Source organism: Biomphalaria glabrata, chromosome 4 (assembly GCF_947242115.1).
Source record: "Biomphalaria glabrata chromosome 4, xgBioGlab47.1, whole genome shotgun sequence".
Lineage (NCBI taxonomy): Eukaryota > Metazoa > Mollusca > Gastropoda > Planorbidae > Biomphalaria > Biomphalaria glabrata.
This window is the reverse complement of record NC_074714.1, coordinates 11,873,459-11,897,723: the sequence shown is the minus strand read 5'-3', so window position 1 is coordinate 11,897,723 and position 24,265 is coordinate 11,873,459. Positions and strand designations below refer to the sequence as shown.

At 35.9% G+C, this 24,265-nt stretch overlaps 1 protein-coding gene across 12 annotated transcripts in view; it reads left to right on the top strand.

Annotated features, from left to right (window-relative positions):
- Window positions 1-24,265, top strand: part of LOC106071376 (atrial natriuretic peptide receptor 1-like) — a 595,276-nt gene that overhangs the window by 550,023 nt on the left and 20,988 nt on the right. For all 12 annotated transcript variants that reach the window (XM_056027445.1, XM_056027444.1, XM_056027446.1 and 9 more), the window contains 3 exons: window positions 11,573-11,711; window positions 12,896-12,980; window positions 21,823-21,949. In XM_056027445.1, the coding sequence (XP_055883420.1) occupies window positions 11,573-11,711; window positions 12,896-12,980; window positions 21,823-21,949 (351 nt within the window). The remainder of the gene's footprint in view (window positions 1-11,572; window positions 11,712-12,895; window positions 12,981-21,822; window positions 21,950-24,265) is intronic.

Below are 24,265 nucleotides of genomic sequence, written 5' to 3'. Positions count from 1 at the left end.
CTGTAAGGAGACTGTGCTCTTTAATATAGTGCAATAAATTATATGAAGGCAGATATACATATATATATAATAACAATAATAAAGCAACAGCAGTGAGTCCTAAGTAGAAATAGGGATACATTCGTCTAGATACTGTCTGTCTGACTTCTGTGAGTAACTTTGTGGTTTTACACGCTGCGCTGCTGAACCGATGGTTACGGGGTCGAATCCGATAGAGGCAAGAGAGGAATTAGTGTTTTTTGAAGTTTGATGCATATTTTTTTCTCTTTGGTTTTATATCAGCGAACTAGAAAAGCAACGTGACATATGAGTAGCCTAGGATGTCTTCAAGTACAGGAGTGTGAGCTTAACGATGAAACTCTGGGTCTGCTTCAAAGTAGTTGGGTCTGTTATTCGTCTGGACAGATAATTTATTGATTCACGCAAATAGAAATTAATGTTATTATGTAGTCATTTTTACATAATACAGGAATATTTAACCGACATAGACCAACATTTAACATCCATGCTCACCTATTATGTTCGTTGTATTGATTCTGCGCCATCATTGTTTTGTTGTCATTTGTGTTGTTGTGTATAAGATATTGATATAACAGAAAAATACAGATTTTTTAATTATATATTTTAGTTCCAATCATTGATTTGATTGAACCAGAACTTTAATTGGAAGTTTTGATGATGCTTGTTACATTTCTTTGGTTTGTCAAGATAGCCTATGTAGGTCACAGTTTGGTCTTTTGTTTCATGTAAAATATTGCAATCTTACTTATTCTTGGGAATAAAAGGCTATACTTTAGAAAAAATAGGATGAAAATATTTAGACGAGTTTAAATAAGTTCAGCTTTAATTCTTTTTCTTCTTTGTTCTTATTATTATGTTGAAGCGTTCAGATAACTAGACAAATATATGAGACGAACTGTGCAGTGGTTTACAAATCAGGGAGCTCTCTATATAGTTTTCTTTCTATAAGGGTGTTTTGGGGCCAGTGTCTTGTACAGGCCTCTTGGTAAAGAATCAGCTTTAATAAAACTTGAAAGTGTTCAACTCGACCAAGTATACGTGAAGTATGTTCAGGCTAATAAAAAGTAAACTTTTAATCAGCAAATGGTTGACATAGATATTTTATTTCGTCAGTGCGCCGCCTCGATCATGCGTTGTTTAACATCCGCAACATAATCACTTTGCTTTTTCAAAATTATCCCCTCAGGAACCATAACTACGAGATACTCGATACATATTTTTTTTTGTTACCGTTCTTGATGAAAATGAACTCTGTGCTGCCAACTATCTTCATTCCGTAATCGTGATTAGTGTTTTGATTATTACGCATTCAGGTATGTAGTTGGCATGTAGCTCTATGTCAACACATGGTCCTCGTACTGATGAGTGCTTAGGCTTAACTTTTTTTTTCAAAATAGTGGGACTCAACGAGCGTTAAGATTCCCTTTAAAAAAAAATCTATAAATCTATCGCGTAGAAGTTAGTCCAGCTAATTCTTTAGCAACAAGTTCGTCTAAGAAGAAACATTTGCGACCAGAAAAGGCATATACAAATGAGAGATTTGCGTTGTTACTCCCCTTTTATCGAAATTTGTTATATATTTTGGGGACTTTTGTTTTTCTGGGGGGGGGGGGGGGGGAGTTCGGGAAGTGATGGTTGGCTGACATTTTATTTATTCTTAATTGAACCCTCACACACACACATACAGGCGCGCATTTTCCCATAGTTCAGAAAATATTCACTGATGGCAGGTCTCTGACACAGCATATGAGATTAAGTCAGGCAGGCAAAATATGTTAAGTACCCCCACACACGCATAGAAGACAAACTCACACATACACATTTGTTCACTGCACTATGAATGTTTGTTTTGGAATCTATTGAGTTGATTGGGTGTGGAGAAGTGGTCAGCCTTATAGTCTACGATTAGTTAAAACACTGGAAGCAAACCATTCAGTCAATCGTTTGGCTGAAAGGAAGCAATTTCCTGAGTTATAGTTTCAGTTCCTACTCTCCCACGCACGCATACACGAACACACACACACACACATGTACACACACACACATGTACACACACACACACACACACATTGAACGAACTCAAACCAGCCGTGTGAAACAATCAGCAAGGGAAGAAAAATATTTCTTAATGCAGAAATAATTTGTTTCGACTAATACTTGTTCTGTTAATGCTTTTCAATAAGACGGGGAAGAAAAAGGTTGCCTTTTAAGAAAGCGTATACATAGATGAATAATACATATTGACAAGGGATTGGGAATATAATACATAATGACAAGGGATTGGAGATATAATACATATTGACTAGGGAATCGCTACATAATTATGTTTTTGTTATTACATCTGTATGCTATCATATTTTATTTTTTTTTTCAAAATGTGAAATAGCTGGATGTTTCGAGTTGAGGGGACACAACTCTTCAGGGATAAAATAATGCTGACGTATTTACAAGTTTTTACCCGTCTGGCTTTAGTCAAATAAAACACTGTGGGTTTTTTTTTCCGATTGGCAAACACACACACACACATACGAACAAACGTACAAACACTGACAGACGTGTGAATGCAGTTGTCAATAATTTTTTTTTTTTCTATCAGACGATTAATCAGCAATAGCAATTAGAAAGTGGCATGGGAAACGACAGAATGAATTGACATGAAGGCGCCTATTTCTTGGTGTTTATCGTGTAAGTTAATTCACTGAACTAAATAACTTGGAAATTAATTGAAAATTTTCACGCAAAGTCATCACATAATATTTATAGGCCAGTTTTTAAATTATATAGCTGTTGTTGCTCTGTCGTTTGTTTTGTAGCTCCAGACTGCTCCAGACAGCTCCAGACTGCTACATACAACAAAATGTCCAATTGGTATGTTAAGTTTGGTGGAAAAAATGTAAACAAATAAATAAATGTTTTAAAAATATTCAAAGATACAAAAAAATACAAAACAGTTCACCAATGTTTTGCAAAGGCGTAGATGAATGTAAAAAAACAATGACTTGTCGATGAACTATTTCTCCTTTTATAAATAATGGTTCCCTGTCCGATAAAGTTGTATGAATTCTAGGGCCGCCATTCTGTCTATCACTCAACTAGGTTTTAACTAGAGTATCCAGCTGAATGGGTAGATCAAGAAATGGGGGGGGGGGGGGAGGTATAGGTATAGGAAGGCCCTAAAGAGTGTTGACCATAATGGCAGGATGGAACAGATCTGTCCATTAAACATCTGGGCCGCTATTAAGAAGATAAGCCAATGTGGGTGGGGTGAACAAAACTGCAGAACGGACATAAGTGTCAAAGAAGGCCGACAGGATGAAAGTAAAACTGTTGCCTATAGTGAAGTGACGGCCCATTAGGCCCACAGGATGAAAGTAAAACTGTTGCCTAGAGTGAAGTGACGGCCCATTAGGCCTACAGGATGAAAGTAAAACTGTTGCCTAGAGTGAAGTGATGGCCCATTAGGCCTACATGATGAAAGTAAAAATGTTGCCTATAGTGAAGTGACGGCCCATTAGGCCTACAGGATGAAAGTAAAAATGTTGCCTATAGTGAAGTGACGGCCCATTAGGCCTACATGATGAAAGTAAAAATGTTGCCTATAGTGAAGTGACGGCCGATTAGGCCTACATGATGAAAGTAAAAATGTTGCCTATAGTGAAGTGACGGCCCATTAGGCTTCATGATGAAAGTAAAAATGTTGCCTATAGTGAAGTGACGGCCCATTAGGCCGACAGGACGAAAGTAAAAATGTTGCCTATAGTGAAGTGACGGCCCATTAGGCCGACAGGATGAAAGTAAAACTGTTGCCTATAGTGAAGTGACGGCCCATTCAAATTTGTCAGCTAGCTTGTTGTCAGATCGCATTTTTTTAAAGTATAATTTTTATCGCATACTGTCCTCATAACAAAGAAAAAATAATTAACAAAACAACTCAGATTAGGCTCGATCTCTAGCAATCTCAAATTTATTTTTGGAAATAATAGCTACACAAGTTTTAATGTAAACAAATAAAACACGCGACTAGAATATATAATGATAACAATTTGTTACTATCCAGTGAACAATTTGTCGTGTGAATGATTGAAAGTTTGTCAAAGTGACTAAGTCCAGCCTTATGTTTTCTGCACCGCATGAAAGAAGATGGCCGCCGTTGATTTGCTCTATCATGATAATCTCTTGTGTGGAAAAACATTTTAGATGTAATGTCAACCCACTGGCGGATCCAGAACTTTGGAGTGGGGGGGGGGGGCGATTTTTTTCCAAACCCTAACCCTAACGCCCAGTAAACCCTAACCCTATGCATAAACGTGCGTACAGCATATATATATATATATATATATATATATATATATATATATATATATATGTATATATATATATATATATATATATATATTCGATATATGAGAATAAAATAAGACTGTTTCTCAATCTTCGGCGAAAATAACAGAAAAAAAAACAGTCTTTCTCTTGCAAGCTTTGGGGTCTGGGAGAGCGCTTTAAGCTACTTCAGTGGTGTTCGGGGCGAAGCCCGACGCCCAAAAACGTTTTCTTGCATTTTTCTCTGCAGAAACGCATTCTTCTGACATCTACAGCTCATTTTTTATTAGTGGGGTTCGGGGCGAAGCCCCGACGCCAAAAGCGTTGTCTTGCATTTTTCACTGCAGAAACGCATCCTCCTGACATCTACAGCTCATTATTTATTAGTGGGGTTCGGGGCGAATCCACGACGCTAAAAGCGTTTTCTGGCATTCTTCACTGCAGTAACGCATTCTCCTGACCTACAGCTCATTATTCATTCTATTATAAAGTGCCTTTTGAATAATGAGAAAAATATTCTAATATGAATTTATAGTCCCTTAATACATTGCAAATAAAACCGATTTGTTCTTTGAAAAGATTAGATGCCTCACATATTTAGATTAAGGCTTTGAGGATCGCCGCCGAAAAAAAAATATTCGATTAATAATATTCAATAAAATTCAAGCATAAATTGTGAGTTATAGTCCTAAATATATTTAACTAGAAAAATATGAGATAGAGTAAAGGTTGGAAAAGTCGACTAGGAAATGATTATCTGGCTTTTGAACTCATCTCAACCGTGACTGTTATATTGAAAAATTTAGTTTGAATTATAACTTTTCCAAAGCAAAATCTTTCTTAAAATACTTATGATAAATTCATGTGAAATTACACAAACTCTGTCTGGAAAGTGGAAGGGCGGTAAAATGAAAACGATTAATCCTCGCTCCTTTTTATAATTTCTGCTAATGATTGCATTTTGCATTAAAGAATAGGGGTTGGGCGACTCGATATAAGAATTTACTTTATAGCATATATAAATTATATTAGTTACAGATTTTTTTAATTTTGTAATTTCTTACTATAATACAAAAAGAAAAAGTATTGGTTTGTCCGATGGGGGGAAGGGGATTGCATGTATCGCACTTCCACCTGTTTATAATTTTGTTCACATACTATGATTTCTCCATAAAAGTAGGACCGCCCCCCCTCCCACTCAAAGGGTTTAGATGGGAAGGGCAGTGGAAGTATTCGCTCTTCCCCTTCCAATCGGCCAACAGGTGAACGAAATTATATGAAGACCGGTTAAAATACCAATAACAAGTTTTAATCATATAGATATTTAATTGATTCTGTTAGCAAGCTGTGATTTCTACAAATAAATAAGACCGCCCCCCCCCCCCACACTCGAAAGTTTATGGTGGAGGGGGGGGGCGGATTGATGTTATGGCCCCCTCCCGACCCTACCAAATCGGCCAAAATACTAGAAGGGGGGGGGGCGAAATAATCTAAAAATAGGTTGAAATATAAATAATTAGTATATATATTTAACATAAGTAATAAATTCGCATACGAATTGTGTGAATTCGATACTATAATTCGTCCGCCCCCCCCCTTCGGGGGGGAGGGTCAGCCGAGTGGGGGGGGGGGCGATCGCCCCTACCCCCCCCCCCCCCCCCGGATCCGCCAGTGTGTCAACCCTTAGATCAATCTACATGCACTTTTCTCGCTTAACTTTGAGATAGATAAAGGGCCGGACTTTCGATAGTGTCAGACTGTGTAGTCGCGGAGCCCCTCACCATTAGAAGAGCTCTCCACAATTAAAAAAATATATAATTCTTAAGACAATATTTACATAAAAATTTTTTTATGAGAAATTAAAGTTTACAAGTACTCTTTTTCTATCTTCACAACTAAAACATGATTTTGTTGTGAAGTATACTTACATAAGAGCCCCAGCTTACTAACGTGCGGGACTTAACAGAAGACAGATTAGAATAGTAAGTCATGGAATCACAACATATAAAAAAGATTTTGTCTTTAAGACGCAAAAGTCGGTTCGTCCGCTTTGTAGGTACTGCTTTCACTTTCCTGCCCATAGCTTCCTTTATCAACATTAAGATGTACTCAATCTGTGACCAGTGTCTGGTCAGTATTGTTGATTATCCAATTATATAATAATTTACCTTTTTACACCCACACTTTGATACTAAATATTACGTTGGTCAATAGCTTACTTTAATCAAGAATTCATCAATGTCTATTCAAATCTGTGGTCAGTATCGGGTCAATATTGTTGACAGTTAAACGAACATTTATCCAGTTAACAATCATACGTTGACATTCATTAATACGTGTCTTAATATCTTCCTTGTTCCGGAATCCATCAGTTAATACTCTGTGGTCAGTAACTTAATTAAACTCACAGGTTGAGTTCAGACTGTTTATAATGTAGGTCACTTTAGACGGTAAAGGGAAATTCAGAAGAATTTAAAAACAGCCCAGCTGTCCGTCTAAGACTGTAGTTTTCTGAGTAGAGGTCAAGCCGTGACCACACATAGGCTTCCTGGTACGGCGTTCGTCTGAGAAGAGATTTTTTTTTTAAACCTGTAAGCAGAGCTGTGAGTCACAATACATTGGACTTGTCCAGAGGAGAAATTGATGACCTGGGGGTGTTTTCGGGTATGCAGAGGAGACGCTTTAGCAAACGATTGGTTGGGTGCAGATGGGGAGCTCATACATGCTGTAAATAAGCTAACCTCTAAAGTAATCATTCAATCAATAAATGGACTGGTCGAGTAATAGTCCTTACAACTCTTAAGTGAACTGGTCAAATGTCATAGTGCTTACATGTTTTAAGATGACTGTCACTTCATCAGTACCTATATATATATATATATTAAGTGGACTTTTCATCTCTTTCGTCGATGCAATTGCGATTACATTGTTATGTTGACTTAATGATGTAATCAGCTTACACCCGTTAAGTGAACTGAATGATGTAATCAGCTTACACATGTTAGGTGAACTGAATGATGTAATCAGCTTACACATGTTAAGTGAACTGACTGATGTAATCAGCTTACACATGTTAAGTGAACTGACTGGTGTAATCAGCTTACACATGTTAAGTGAACTGACTGATATAATCAGCTTACACATGTTAAGTGAACTGACTGATGTAATCAGCTTACACCTGTTAAGTGGACTGACTGATGTAATCAGCTTAGACCCGTTAAGTGGACTGACTGATGCAATAGCCTTACATGTACATGTGTTAACTGGACTAAGTCATGAAATAAGTTGACTGGTCAATGCTAGAACATAAGTACATCGTTACGGAAAGAAATACATTTAATACATTTTTTTTGTTCAAGAGCAATATTTCACATTTCCTAGCCAAATTTAAATTTCTTCTTTTTTGTTTTTACTTTGAAAAATTATAACTGTCAAACTAGAGTTTCCCCAGTGTGACCAACGATCTAGTAATTCTTTTATAGCAACTTTTAAATTTCTAGGAAAATCGTTGGAGCTATTTTCGAGATACGTGTCCACCCAGGATTTTGAGCCCACCCCCACCCAGAAGTTTCCACGAAGGTACTAGTTAAATAGAGGTACTGTAAGAGAGAGACAGAGAGAGAGAGAGAGAGGGAGAGAGAGAGAGAGAGAGAGAGTCTTTGTATTATACTATTACTAAAGGGACTTTTGTATTTTTATATTTTTCTTTTTTCGATGCACATCAAGTTCAAGTTTTTGTATAGCAAGTACGCGTTTCAACTAAGGATACCAATGACTCTTTCACAGATAGCAATGAATATTTCACTAGATGGAATGCACGTAGTGTGTGAGTTTCATATCGAATGGTTCGCTAAATGTCTGTGGTGGCAAAGTGAACCAGACAATGGTAGTGTCCTAGGAGTCATCGGTGATCGATCAAGTGATCGCTACACTCATAGTTCCTTTATCAATGTCAGTCTGCCCTATTAGGGAACTCAGACAGGACAAGTTAACGGGCCATGCAGTACGACTGGGTTCTGTTGCTAGTATTAAATTTCGATAACCTCTGAACCGACATTAAGTTAAAAAAAAAAAATTCTAAGACCTAGCATCATGTAACATCATTTGATGAATTCTTCTCTATACATTTCTATCTCTTTCTCTCTTTCTCTTTTCTCTCTCTTTATCTTTCGCTCTCTCTTTTTTCTCTTTCTCTCTTTTTTTTTCTCTCTCTCTCTCTTTTTCTCTCTTTTGTGCAAAGTTTCATCTTGACCTGAGAATGGGGAGTGGGAGAAATAACGTGAACAAAAATTGTACCAGACAGACACAGAGGCAGACAGAAAGGCAGAGTTCATGTAATCTTTAAAAAAAAGCGTTCACTCTAACTTGAAATTAAAATTTAAATCTAGATGTTGAAAAATATATTTTAAATTTAGGGGGAGACCCACTGTATTGGTGTTATCTAAATTGTAAGTTTGATTTCTACAGATTATGAAATATACCTTGACCAACTATGAAATGTATCTTAACCAATTATGAAATATACCTTGACGAATAGTGAAATATACCTTGACCATTTATGAAATATATCTTGACCAATTATGAAATGTACTTTGACCAATTATGAAATGTATCTTAAAGAATTATGAAATGTATCTTAATCAATTATGAAATGTACCTTGTCCAATTATGAAATGTACTTGGCCAATTATGAGATGTACCTTGACCAATTATGAAATGTAACTTCACCAATAAGCCAACTTTGCCTACCCTTATTGAGAGAAGTTTACATACTTTGATATTATCTCCTCATTGTGAGAATTGAACTTGGTCTTCCCGTTGATATCACACTGAAACCTCAACCCGATATTTTACGCTAAAGGTCCTTGACATTTTAGCTACCCCCCCCCCCCCACCCAACCGAGACACGCACACCACACGCACACCACACGCACTTGTAGACATGGACAGATGGAGACTCAAGGGTCACTCCAAAATGTTAGTCTCATTTCCTCCCCCTGCCCACTTGAAAAGTCTGGCACAGGGAGCACGTGACATCTCGGATCACAGACTCTGGACATCGGGTCTAGTGCCTGACATGCGCAATATTGGCGTCCGGTGCTCTCTGCGCCCGAGTACAGTAAAAACGCAATTTGAATATTCATTGAATGATTCCAGCATCGAAATAACAAAACATTCCCACCCTACCCCTACTCACATTCCCACCCTACCCCTACTCCCATTCTCTCCCATCTCCCAACTCACATTCTTTCCCCACTCCCACTCACATCCCCCCTCCCGTTTTACATCCCCATAAATGTTCACCTCTCCGCTTTCTCTCTACTCTCATATCTTTAATTTCCTTTCATTTCAAACCAGAAGTTCCAGATCTATGTTTCACTTGGACAATCCGTATCGCTGAGACAGCAATAAAAACAGGTTTTCTTATTTACTAGGCCAGGACTAACACATGAAAGTTCTCTTCATTTCTCCAGCTTGACATTCGGTCTGTACTGGACTAGGTAGACTGTCCTAGACGAGACGACCAATAATTTACATCTCTTGAATCTTTAATTGACACGAAAGTCGAAACTGAGAACTACTAGCAATGCTGGGAATAAGTTCCGAATGGCTTTGTTGACTGCCTTAGTAAGAAGCACCTAGTGCGTCGCATAATTTGAAGAGCTGGACTGCGTCCATCTAACGCCTGTCTGCTTTGCATAGTTGACACCAGCTTCTGAAAGAACTGAAACTACATTCATGACAATGTACTGACGTGCTTGAAAGGAAAAGCTACTGTTGGTTTTGAACTGACTGTCTGTAATTCGTCTGTCACATTTATATCTTAAAAGTTAAAAGAAAACTATCGAAATCCCGCTGATTTCACCGTCTGTATAGCACTTGAAATAGGTTCGGTATAGTATTTGAAATAGGTCCTGTATAGCACATTTGAAATAGGTCCTGTATAGCACTTGAAATAGGTCCCGTATAGCACTTTAAATAGATCCTGTATAGCACTTTAAATAGGTCCTGTATAGCACTTGAAATAGGTCCCGTATAGCACTTGAAAAAAGGTTCTGTATAGTTATTGAAATAGGTCCTGTATAGCACTTGAAATAGGTGCTATAGAGCGCTTGAAATAGGTCCTATATAGCGCTTGAAATAGGTCCTGTATAGCACTTGAAACAGGTCCTGTATAGCACTTGAAATAGGTCCTGTATAGCACTTGAAAAAGGTTCTGTATAGTTATTGAAATAGGTCTCGTATAGCACTTGGAATAGGTCCTGTATGGCAGTTGAAATAGGTTCTATATAGTTACTGAAATAGGTCCCGTATAGCACTTGAAATAGGTCTTTATAACACATGAAATAGGTCTTTATAGCACTTGAAACAGGTCTTGTATAGCTCTTAAAATAGGTGTGACTGATAGTCCTTTTTTTCTTCTACAATGGAAACTATTTTTTAAATATTTTATTTTACTTTATCTATAAACGGTTTATATTCCCATATACCATTTTTAAAAGAAGGTTTTATAGCCATACATGTAAATATATGTTTGACATATTAGTACGCCTGTGTAAGTATTGTATATATTTGCTGGTAAATAAGCAAACTGTATTTGTCAAGTTTGTTTTAAATGTTTGTCCCACGACTTTCTTGAAATATCTCCGTCTCTTTCAGAAGCCATCTACTGCCGGTTTCTTTCTTCTATGCTAGTGAGGGCAAAATGGCGCCTGAGTTAATCTGTATAACGCTTCCAAGTGGGGGAGGGGCGCTTCTGTTACGCCGTCCTCCTTTAATTATCAAAAATTATTATCTTTTGCTTTTAAAATTTATGCATGTATTTAAACATTTTTTTTTAAGTTTAAAAGGCCTTTTTTTTGTTAGTTTATAAAACAAATCGACCTCGTACTTTGTGTCCACAACCACGGACGTCTCTTAAATAACATTTGTGATCATTCACTAGCTATAACTTCTTCCCCATCAGTGATCGATCTACTTCCTCTTCGTTGGAACATTAAGTAAAAATAAAAATACAATATATAAGACTGTCAGGGGCGTAACCAATGGGGATCTTGGGTTGCACAAAAGAAAAAGCAAAAAAAAAATGAGTGCATTGGGACTAGGGCTACTCTTTTATATTGTGTCTTTAAAGAGTCTCCGACCTTATAGTGCTCATTGCTTCACTCGTATCTGTCATCGTCCTTGACAAAATTTTGACCACAACTGACCATAAGCGTTGTATTTGCAGGTGGTGGCCAACTATTTCGGCAACTACAAACAGTACGAGCAAGTGGCTGGGGAAGAGATCTTCTGGGCAGGAGGGCGCAAGGAACCCCCGCCCGACACCCCACAGTGTGGTTTTGACGGATCAAAGTGTCCCCCGGAAGGTATGTATGTAGATCTAACATTGATAATATGCTGTTTGAAAGTTTATTTTAACCCATTGCTCCTGAGAAACTTGTGAAGAACTCAATACCTCAATAGCAAGTATTCTCATAAAGGTAGATCTAAATCTTACATATGTCACCTAGCTATTTGGCTTAGAAATTATTTCACTCAAGTCGAGTGTCTTTAATTCCGCAGAATAACTGAGCCGTATATTTGCTCACTTACTTTATCGGGATGAAAAGGAATTTAAAATGAAATTTAAAAACAGGGGACAAAACTCTATTAATATTTAGCACTTTCGAGTAGTAAGGGTTATGCTTCTTAACATGATTATCAAATCGATTGACAAAGAAAGCTGTGTTTCTCAACCTGAATTGAAAACTAAGAGATTACATGACTTGAAAACTAAGAGATTACATGACTTGAAAACTAAGAGATTACATGACTTGAAAACTAAAAGATCACATGACTTGAAAACTAAGAGATTACATGTCTTGAAAACTAAAAGATCACATGACTTGAAAACTAAGAGATTACATTAATTGAAAACTAAGAGTTTACATGAATTGAAAACTAAGAGATTATATGAATTGATAGCATAGAGTTATATAGGATATCAGCCAGGAAAACTAATGACTAGATTGACACACGAAATGCGCAGGACGTAATATTATCTTCTCTTTTGAAGCAACGTCTGTAATTTATAAGATATAAAAAAATCTACTTATTTTCTTACTTGTTTAATCCTTACATTTTTCAATCCTTACATTTTTCAATCCTTACATTTTTCAATCCTTACATTTTTTCAATCCTTACATTTTTCAATCCTTTACATTTTTCAATCCTTACATTTTTCAATCCTTACATTTTTCAATCCTTTACATTTTTCAATCCTTACATTTTTCAATCCTTACATTTTTCAATCCTTACATTTTTCAATCCTTTACATTTTTCAATCCTTTACATTTTTCAATCCTTACATTTTTCAATCCTTACATTTTTCAATCCTTACATTTTTCAATCCTTACATTTTTCAATCCTTTACATTTTTCAATCCTTACATTTTTCAATCCTTACATTTTTTAATCCTTACATTTTTCAATCCTTACATTTTTTAATTCTCACATTTTTTAATCCTTACATTTTTTAATCCTTACATTTTTTTAATCATTTACATTTTCAGAGCCGTTCCCCCTCTACGTCATCGTCATCATTGTCCTTGGCTCCATCATCATCCTCGTTCTCATCATCTCCTTCCTGGTGTACAGGTAAGTCAGATCACGTGATCGAGTGTCTGTTGTGAATGACCTGCTCCATTTCGTGTTCCCATGGCTCTTTTCAAGTCTTGTATCTCTTTCATAATGAACTGGGCCTGTTTCTGTGCAATTTACTGTAATAGTCTCAATTGTTTACTCTTAGCTATTGATAGTGGTAAACAATACACTACAAAAACGAAAAAAAAACAACACATATTGTAAATATAATCATGAAATACAACGCAACAACTCCGTGATTAAGGATGCAAAAATTTTTAATTTAAAAAAAATCTTTCTTTATTTTCATCCCTTTTACGACGCCGATTATGCAAAGCACGGAAAAAATTAAACATGCAACAATCATGGTCTTGAAATTGTATTTACACTTCCAGCGCCTAATATTGCAGCCCTTTTAGCAAAACTAATTATCACATTGAAACACATTTTAGCTTGCATCTATGACACAAAGAGTTAAAGCAATAATACTTTTCAGTAAACTATTTTGTGTTTATATTTTATATAAATATTACCAAGTAAATATAGCATTTTTGTTTTATAAGTTGGACGAACATTTGCCTAATTGGGTCCCAGCCATTTCAGTACGTTAACACGAGTTTTCTCTTATAGTGTTATAGTGTCTATGTAACTATCTAATGTATGGGATTTTACAAAATACATTTTGAAATATATTGACCTGTAGATCCCTGCCCCCCCCCCCCCCCCCCCCAAAAAAAAAAAGTTTAAAATGCACATTAGAATAAATAATTTAATTTATAGATCACTGTTAACAAAAGCTGATGTAGGCTCCAGACGCTGTGATAACATTACAAACATAATCACGAGAGTTAAAATGACAAACTAGTCTAAAAAAAAGTTTTGAACAGATAGGTTTAAATGTTTTTCTTGAATGTAGTGAAGCATGTTGTGGGTCTGAGATCAATGGGGAGTGAGTTCCAAACCTTTGGGTCGTGCACTGATAAGGCCCGCAAGCCGTAACTTTTTAGCGAGAAACGTGGCATCACTAGAAGCGTCCATGGAGCGCAGGGCATGCATAGTACATATAAAACAGAGGCTCTTGGTACCAACTTTTAAATGAGACAAAATAGTGAAATAAATGTAGTCAAATAATGAACTGTCTTGAATTGGGCACGAAACCCTATGATTTGGCAACTCCGACTGGCAGCAACACGGGACCAGCCTAGTCCATCCAACTAACCAGATTCTCCGGAAAAAATTCTTTCTGATCGATAGTGTTTCGCCAGCACGCACTAGACGTCGTATTTGCAAATAAAAAATCATGTAACTCAAAAGAAATGTTCTTTGCACACGACAAACCAATGTTTTAACAAAATATCCAATTCTGCCAGCAATCATTGTGCCTGTTTTAAAACCTGTATCAATTCCAGTATTTTTTTTTTAATTCTTAACTGCTCCACCGAAACTCTCTTGTGTAAACTCTCTTTAAAAGAATAATAAAAAATATTGCAGTGATGCCCAAACTAAAGCCCGCGGGCCACATTCGGCCTGCGACGTAATGCAATCCATTCCCTCGAAACTTTTACCCACAATGCAAAGTAAAGTCACAGAAGATCGATTCAATTGGGAACGACGATATTTTTTATGCGACCCGTGAAACAGGTGTGAAAAGTTTATATAGACCCCAGGCTGACAAAAAATTGTTTGGGCATCACTGGCTTATAGAGTGCGGCCCCGTCTTCTAGTCAGATAACAATGTCTTCCCTATATAATCACTAGGAACTATTCGTGCAGTAAAAAACAACCACGTCATGACAGTTCCGCTATGGAGCGCCTCACCAGCTAGACACACTCACACAGATCTACCCCAGAGCCTAACTTACCACTCTCTCTCAACGAGAAGTTTTTTTTTTCTTGTTTTTTTTCTTTTTATTTTTTCATTCACTTTTCTTCTTGTTAACGATAACTTTTTTTTTCTCACCCTTTTACATTTTCAAACTTTTTAAAAATGTCGTCTGCTTGATGTCGTCTGCTTGATGTCGTCTGCTGCACTCGTTTTGTTGTTTAGTTAGTAAGAATAAAATGTTAAAACGTCAAAACATAATTCAACACCTATGTTTCATGTACCAGTACCTATATGTCGACTATGTCCTCATTCCACTTTATATATTCACGGAAAATACCAATGACTCATCGATCACGAAATATCTTAAACTGTCCGCATGAAATTTCACACATGTTCTTTTTACCCCCTTGACGCGCACTAAGACAAAATCGCAGCAACCTTGGGACCACTATTCGCGAAAAACCGCAAGCTTTCTATCAAACCAGTGTATTCTATTTTCGGTATTTCCACAAAAGGTCGCAATCTACATATAAGGCATATTTTAGTTCAGTATCACCAATTCCGTATTTTTAAAGCATTTTATTTTTATTTTTCCTTAAGTCTTTTTAATATACCTTACGTCATTTGTAAAATATGTAGGTCGCAGCTAGAACAGCGTAGCCACGGGAAATACTGCATTCCTCAATAATGTTTGAACTTGTAGACGAGCCTTATTATTGAGTAAAAAACAAACTTATTCTTATAGCGTTAACATGATATAGGGCCGGACTTCACCATTGCGAGGCCCTATGTGAAATGGATTTCGCGGGGCCCAGTTTGGGTAGGGATACGGAAAATAAGTGAAAATTAAGAATTTGTATTAGAAAATAAATTCGTCCTTTCATTTTATTCATTACTTTACGAGCCTTGCGTGTAACAAAGTCATACAGTATATCATGAAAAATCTGTTTCCTAGATCACGATTATCACGAAGAGTTCCTAAATGTTTCAATCTACCTTTGAGAATTGTTGGTCTCAAGTAATTTTACATTAGTTTGACCAGATTCCACAATTACGGGTATTACGGTATTTTTATCGCGCGTAAGATTGGCGTTTTCCATATTGAATGACACCTCAAAATGACAATTTTTTGTCTATATTTCAGACGATTTTATGAGTTTTCAAAAGATTTTAATTATTTCTGGAGATATCCGGGACTTTTTCGTAAATTTTGCATTTCAGGAGATTTTTAGGAGCTCCTGGTAATTCAGGAGGCATCTGGAAATCTGTTATAAGTTATACAATGGTTTAATTTAATAATTTACACCTATAATTAGCGCGGTCGCATAGGTTGCAGTAGCCTAAAGGTACTCGAATAAAAGAAAAAGACTCTAAGATTTCTAGATCTTATCAGAGAGAGAGAGAGAGAGAGAGAGAGAGAGAGAGAGAGCAAGTAATGGTACTTTGTACTACAGTAACACTGTCGAAAAAATAACATAATTCTTGTAGCATTGAAAAGATAAATCTAGATCTATTTTCATTTTCGCTACATTCAAATGGGGTCAATAACAAATAATAAAACCGAATTGATATTGCTCTTTGTTTAGAGAACAAAATACCACAAGAGAAATGTAGAAATGGGAACAGAATGTGTACGAAGGACTAACGCTTTGTTGTTGGGGGGAGGGGGGAAGCGGATAAGTAAAAGTGCTACTAAAACCAACGGGCCCAAAATATGAGAGCGTGTTTGTGTCGGGGCCGCATTATGAAGCCGGTCTTTCTAAATCAAGTGGAAGAAAGTACGATGCGCAGGGGGAAAAATGGGGGTTCCAGAGAGCAAAAAAGAGAGAGAGAACTAGAGAGCGCGCCGTAAAAATTTTATCGTAACAGTTACATTAATTCACGGGCTATAAAAGTTTGTCATGCTGAACGTTACAACATGGTCCGTTAGATTTTATTTTAAAAAAAAAAGGATGGGGGGAATTATAAAGTGGGTCTTTCCAAATCAAGTCAAAAGTTTATTTGGGAGAAATTACGATGCACAGGTAGCAAAAACAAAGGGGGGGGGGGATTCCTGAGGGAAAAAGAGCGAGTGGGACGTGAGATTTCAGTGTAAGAGATACACGAATTCACGGGATTAAAGAGTATGTCAGGTTGATCTTTAAAATGAGGTCCAGTTATTAAAAATAAAAAGAAAAGAAAAGAATTGGAGTTCCGGCCATAATAAACACTATAAAGCCTGGGAACAAATCAACCGATGTAGCTGGTGTCTACTGCTAGTATTTACATAAGGCCGGCCCTGCCTGAAGTCTAAGGCACATGACATTCCACTCCTAATTAAAACTCGTGTGTGACTTAAAAGCCATGCACTATTATTCACTATAAATTCCACCAAAAGAATAGCAAACACATGTTTAGGAGTCGGAAAAAAATAAATGATTTATTCGTGAGATATGAGTTGGCAGTGACTGGTTGGCAGTGACTGGTTGGCAGTGACTGGTTGGCAGTGACTGGTTGGCAGTGACTGGTTGTCAATGTTATAGATTCGTAAGATATTTTCTTTTGCATAATAGAAGGTCTCAAATTATTTTAGCCTTGTTTGTTGCCAAGAACAACAACATAGCCAAATTTTAGCACAACCTCTCCCCAATTAAAATGAGAATCGCTCTTACCAGTGGCGTCACTAGAAGGGTGCCTGCCGCACCGGACGACACCCACCAGGGGGTGACACCCAAGTCGGAAAGATGCACTTTTTAAAAATGCAACTGTTAAAAATAAAAATAGCTACCTCGGATGTCTCTAACACTCAAACTTTCTTAACTTAAATCTATTTGACTTGTAATCTTTTTATTATGAGAACATGTTTAGTGTTTGATTGGCCTTTTCGGAAGCAACTGAGAAACACTAGTTTAATTTAAAACATTTTTCCCTAAGGAGCTCTTAAATAATCTCTAATATAAAATATATTCAACTCAATGTTTCTTTATTCAGTAATGTACATGTTTATTTATGTTATACCTTTTGATAAAATGTCAAAATAGAATCGAACGTCGTTCTCGGGTGTGGCCATCACTTAATCAGCTTACAGTTTAATTGTACTGCATTTAAAGAACAAGATAAACACAATAGTTGTTTTTTTTTTAGGGGAGATTATATTTTTATTGGGTGGGTGGGGGTGACGCGCCTGACTTACCGCCTGACACCGACCATAGTGACGCCACTGACTCTTACACATGTAGCAATAGAAAAACATTTTTAGACAACTTATGAAATACAAGATTTTTTTGTATGTTTGATGTGAGTGAGCTGTATGTAAGGTGCCAAATGAGTGTTGCATCTCTAAGTTTGAGCGTTCTGATTGAATTATTTGCTATGCTGAGTGAATGATTTATTCTTTAAGCTATATTTATGTCGCCCCACATTTTTCCATGTTACTCTTATTGTTTTTCTCTTATTAAGTATTTCCATTTTCGGACCTTGCGTTCTATAGGGCAGATGATGTAGAGGTCATCTGTTTCCGTGGTCCACGGTTAACGATAGTTTATTTCCCGAAAATATATCTATAGTATAGAGTGTGAATTGAATCTTTACAAATTAAAATGTAATAAAGATTGAATGACTGTGGGGCATTTCATATTTAAATTAACCGCCAGTATTGTTCAATTCTTACTATCAAACTTTTAGATATACTAGTTCATTATCTTGTGACATATATGACTGTGGGGCATTTCATATTTAAATTAACCGCCAGTATTGTTCAATTCTTACTATCAAACATTTAGATATACTATTTCATCACACGCGGGACACTGCGGAGTCATTATGTACAGTGTTAAATCTATATAAAATGTAAAACAAGAAGTAAATGAGTTTTCGGAAAAATGAATATATTTCATTAAAATAAGAGTTTGTATTTAAATAAACAAAAAGTCCACATTTAAACCATAGATCGTAAATGCCTTTCGGTGTCTGTTGAAAATATGGCTGGGAAATTTTGGAGTTATTTATACTCTTTTCGAAACTTTAATTTGGTCATTGGTCACAGAGAGTTTTGAATAGTAATATTTTATTCAGGCAAAGTCTTAAAGTCATTGTTTTGTAGTAGGACATGAATAAAGTTTAGTGCTATGGCATTGAACTTATTTATAGAATAATAATGAAAGACATATTAATGAACTACTTCACTCAAACATTAAAAATATTATTAAAGCTTTTTCACAAAATTATATTAATAACGTCCATAGTGAACCATTTGGAAAACATGATACAATTTATATTGCGTTACCTCCCTTTGTTTTTTTATGTCATATATGTTTTGACTACTTTTGATATCAGAATTGTTTTCCCTTGTGTATTCTGTATTAATGTACATGTATATTTTACTCTTAGTTATAATCTAAAGTAAAACCTTTTTTTCTGTTCTTTATTATCGGAAATAAATAGAATATAACTATTGCTTTTGACTTTGTGTCTCGTATTCATGTTTTTGTTTGTTCTGCAGATTTAATGAAAAGTATCTAATTCTGTACACATTGAAGAGGTGTCTTATAAGAATATTTCTTATTTGCTGCTAGCAGAGCGATGCGAATCAGAAATGACAAAATACATTATACAGCTTCAAATCCATAGAAAATGCCTAGGGTTACTGGACGTCCGGGAAAGGAGCACTTGTCCTCCTTTTTTAGAATGCGTATCCTCCATTCGGCAGCCTTAGACAGATTTTACTGTTTATTGCAAATTATCCAGTCATCGAATTCAATCTTTTATATCTATTAATTTTAACTTTAAACAAACTCACCACATAAATGATGCATTGTTAGGCAAAAGAGAGGCAGAAGACGCTTCATCGAGAACGTGCTTTAGTCACAACAGTAGAACATTAAAGAGCAGATCGTTCCAGGTGTATGACCTCGCCAGCGATGAGCTTTCTACTATAAGTAACTCGTCCAACTAAATCGATACATAGTATAAGTATAGTATGGTATAGTTTTACAATCTTTAAATTATTGCCATGTTTTACCAATTAACATTTTTAGTCTAGTTTAAAAGTTTACTTTGTCTTTTTTTTTTGTCCTTATAATTAAGATTGTGTCCTCATTTTTGTCCTCCTTTGATTGTGTAGGTGTCTGGTAACCCTAATTAGCAAGGTCCTAGTAATATATTTATTAATCGGAGCACTTCGCGACGTAAACGTTTTGGTCTTAATAATAAGTTGCTCTAATTTATTAGGATTTTGCATTGGTGCTTTAGGATTCGGTCCAATAAATGGATTCGACTGTATTCATATGAATTAAAAATAATCCTGAAAAATTAAGTAGAATCTTGTTTGATTTACACACTATTTCAGAAAAATGGAAGAATTTTTAGAAAATTTGAAAAAATGTTTAGTCGATTTGTATCAATGTTAAATAAATATCAAAATTATAATGATGCCTGTGGTATATTTCAATATAAATATTTTATAATTGAAATGAATAACAATCCGTCAATCTAGAATCTAGTAATAGTTGAATTGCATAAAATATAGACACCCTTTGAAAATTCGCAGAAATAGCTGAAGTCTTAGCAGAAATGGCTGAAGTCTAAGCAGAAATAGCTGCAGTCTTAGCAGAAATAGCTGCAGTGTTAGCAGAAATAACTGAAGTCTTAGAAGAAATAGTTAAAGTCTTAGCAGAAATAGCTGCAGTCTTAGCAGAAATAGCTGCAATCTTAGCAGAAATAGCTGAAGTCTTAGCAGAAATAGCTGAAGTCTTAGCAGAAATAGCTGAAGTTTATAGACCTGTAAAATGAAGGAGATAATGTAACTATATGAATGACCCCTTACATCAGTAAGAGAAATACAAGATCAAGCTAAGCTTCAAGAACGATCTTTACACTTCTAACAGTGCTATATCTACTTCTGTTATTTCGATACAAACAGATATTATAGAATTCCTCACAGGCATACATTTTAATGTATAGACTTGTATATGTCAAAAATGTAAATTAACAGTAACATTATAGAATTTAAAATGACATTTTCAATTGTTTAAAAACAATTGTAAGTATCATACACTTGGTTATGCTTTAAAAATGCTGTAATGCATGCAAAAGTTTTTTTTTATATCCATTATATGTTATTGTTATTATGTCAATAAATAAATTATATATATAAATATATACCTACACATGTGAATACTATAAGGGAGATATCGGAGATGGAACGTTTGTTACTTTAAAGCACATTGTGTAGTAATTACAAAATAATTAAATAATTTAATTAATGGTCGAATTGATCTATTTCGTTGAAGTATATAAATCTTTGCTAAATGCTCACATCTATGCAACTTTTTAACTTTTTTACAAAAGATGGAAGACTACTGACTAACATTGCCACAGCCTTGCTCCACATTCCTTTACCCTGGCTACAACAAACACTACCGTTCTCAATTAGTTATGTTGCAAACCTTGATACATCTTGCAACACTTCAATACAACTTGTGCTACATTTGTTGTTTTTTTTTTTTTTTGCGCTTTGCCACAGTTTGATACAATTTACACATTACTATAACTTGATACACTATGAAAACCCTACTATAACTTGCTACATCTTGCTTAAACCTGGTACAACTCACCAGGGCTACGCAGCCCAGCCTCAAAGTGTACAATGCGTAGCAAAACAAAACAACCGTTGGGCTGCCTATGAACTTTGTTCATTGCACTTATCGGGGATTGCAAGATATCCCTCAACAACTCTGTCACGATTCACACGCCGTTCCTCTATACACTGAAGGAAAATGGATAACATTCCCCTTGCTAAACTTTGATTCAGCCTCGTACGACTTAATACACATTGTATTTAATACTTGGTACGAAATATTAAAAATTTACACTTTTGTATTACACTTAATTTTTTTAAATACATTTTTACTTATATATAATATAGAGACACCGGAACTAATGACTCTTTCAATGTTCCGGATGTCAGCAATAGTTAGTCCAATGTTAGTCATGTTCGCCAGGTAGTTTGTATGTAGACGTATCTTCTTGAGTTGTCTGCTTTGTTCTTCCCAGACATATCAAACTAGAGGCGGAGCTGGCTGAGATGAACTGGAGGGTCAAATGGGAAGACATCTTGTTTGGCTCACCTGGGAAGAATAAGAAATTGGAGCGTCAAGGGAGCCGCATGAGTCTGAACCGGGTGAGTGACCTTGTGCACGGCCAAGGTGAAGTTCATGATCAAATAGTCTTGGTATTAGAATCAGGCAGCGCAAGGTTAAATTCAGAATGAGAATGTCTTAAAGTATACTTGAAAATATCGTCTGCTAACTCCAAAATATCAAAGTGTAAAGAGGATGGTTAGAAGACAAAGAAAGAAAATTGAAAAAAAATAACTGAATGGTTTCGACATTTGTTTTCTAAACTTTATTTCTCTACTGAATTTTATGTTTGTTGGGTGTTTTGTTGTATATATTCGATTCAAAGTTGAATATGTTCTTCTAAGCAAATAAAAATGTAAAAAAAATATTTTTTTTAAGTATTCTCTTCCAGATGATATGAATGTCATCTGTTTTTATGGCCAACGGTTGACAAGGGTTTCATGTGGCCTACACTACAAAAAACCGCCTTTACTTTCCCCAACGAAAGTCAGGTACCCTATTAGAGTTGAAGGAACTCAAGGGCGCCCTAACAATCACGAAATAGAATATCTTAGACTTCTATTATTAATTAATTTTTTTAGATGGGTGAAGATATCTGTATACACAACATATTGGTATCATCCATTATTAATGTTTTTAATTGTCATTTATTTTAACTGGTAGGTGTTACGATTTTAAACATGAGTTAAATATGTAATACCTTTCAATGCATGGTATACAAGAGGACTAAATAGATGTTCAACGAATAGTGACCTTATAGCAATTTCTCAAAGAGACAGTGTCTATTCTCTTTTGTATTAGCTTAGTTAGTTTATATCTGTTTCAAACCTGGGTTAGGGATTTGTGGCCAACGTTCCTAGTTTCTACTTGCTACGTATATCCTCTGATAATATCCTCTGAACGTATCCCTGATATCATCTAAATGTATCACTGATATCATCTAAACTTATCACGGATTTCTTCTAAATATATCACTGATATTATGTGAATAGCGCAAACAAAATAGCGCGAACAAAATAGCGCGAACAAAATAGCGCAGAAAAAAATATTCTTCAGTCATTTTGCAGGATATACTTTATATATCGTAGAAATATTTTAAGTCATTTTAATATACCAATAGAGCCAATATTTTTATTTTATTTTAATATTTACATTATTTAGTCATTTTAAAATATGAATAGAGCCAATATCTTTATTTTATTTTCATATTTGCATAATTTTTCATTCATTTTGCAGGAAACATAAAATAGCTTAAAATATGCATATGCAAACATTATGCCAGATTTATAATAAACTTACATTAGTAACATCAAAATATAGCATTTATTTATATCCCAAAAAGTGTAAAATATGTGCCACTAACACGTTGCTATTTATTAAAATCGTAGCTATTTAAAATTATACACACATACATGTGTAACACACACATCAACATATACCCAGCTCCTGCACGGGATCACCACATTTCTAAAGCGTATTTGTTAACAAGTAATTTATTTTAAGCATTTGTGAACAAGCAGAATGAGATAATTTTAAATTACTCTCTTCCTCTGCCAATATAGAATACCTCTAGATGTAATGATATTGAAGAAGATATAGGCCTCAACACTCAATAAAAAAGGCTGCCCATGATCTTCACTCACTAAATTCCTGTACTTTTATAAACATCATGTATTTGTCCGCGCTATTTTGTCTTGCGCTATTTTGTCGGGAAATCTCGCACTACTTTGTCGGGAAATCTCGCGCTACTTTGTCGGGAAATCTCGCGCTACTTTGTCGGGAAATCTCGCACTACTTTGTCGGGAAATCTTGCGCTATTTTGTCGGGAAATCTCGCGCTATTTTGTCGGGAAATCTCGCACTACTTTGTCGGGAAATCTTGCGCTATTTTGTCGGGAAATCTCGCACTACTTTGTCGGGAAATCTCGCGCTACTTTGTCGGGAAATCTTGCGCTATTTTGTCGGGAAATCTCGCACTACTTTGTCGGGAAATCTCGCACTACTTTGTCGGGAAATCTTGCGCTATTTTGTCGGGAAATCTCGCACTACTTTGTCGGGAAATCTCGCGCTACTTTGTCGGGAAATCTCGCACTACTTTGTCGGGAAATCTCGCGCTATTTTGTCGGGAAATCTCGCACTACTTTGTCGGGAAATCTCGCGCTACTTTGTCGGGAAATCTTGCGCTATTTTGTCGGGAAATCTCGCACTACTTTGTCGGGAAATCTCGCACTACTTTGTCGGGAAATCTTGCGCTATTTTGTCGGGAAATCTCGCACTACTTTGTCGGGAAATCTCGCGCTACTTTGTCGGGAAATCTCGCACTACTTTGTCGGGAAATCTCGCGCTATTTTGTCGGGA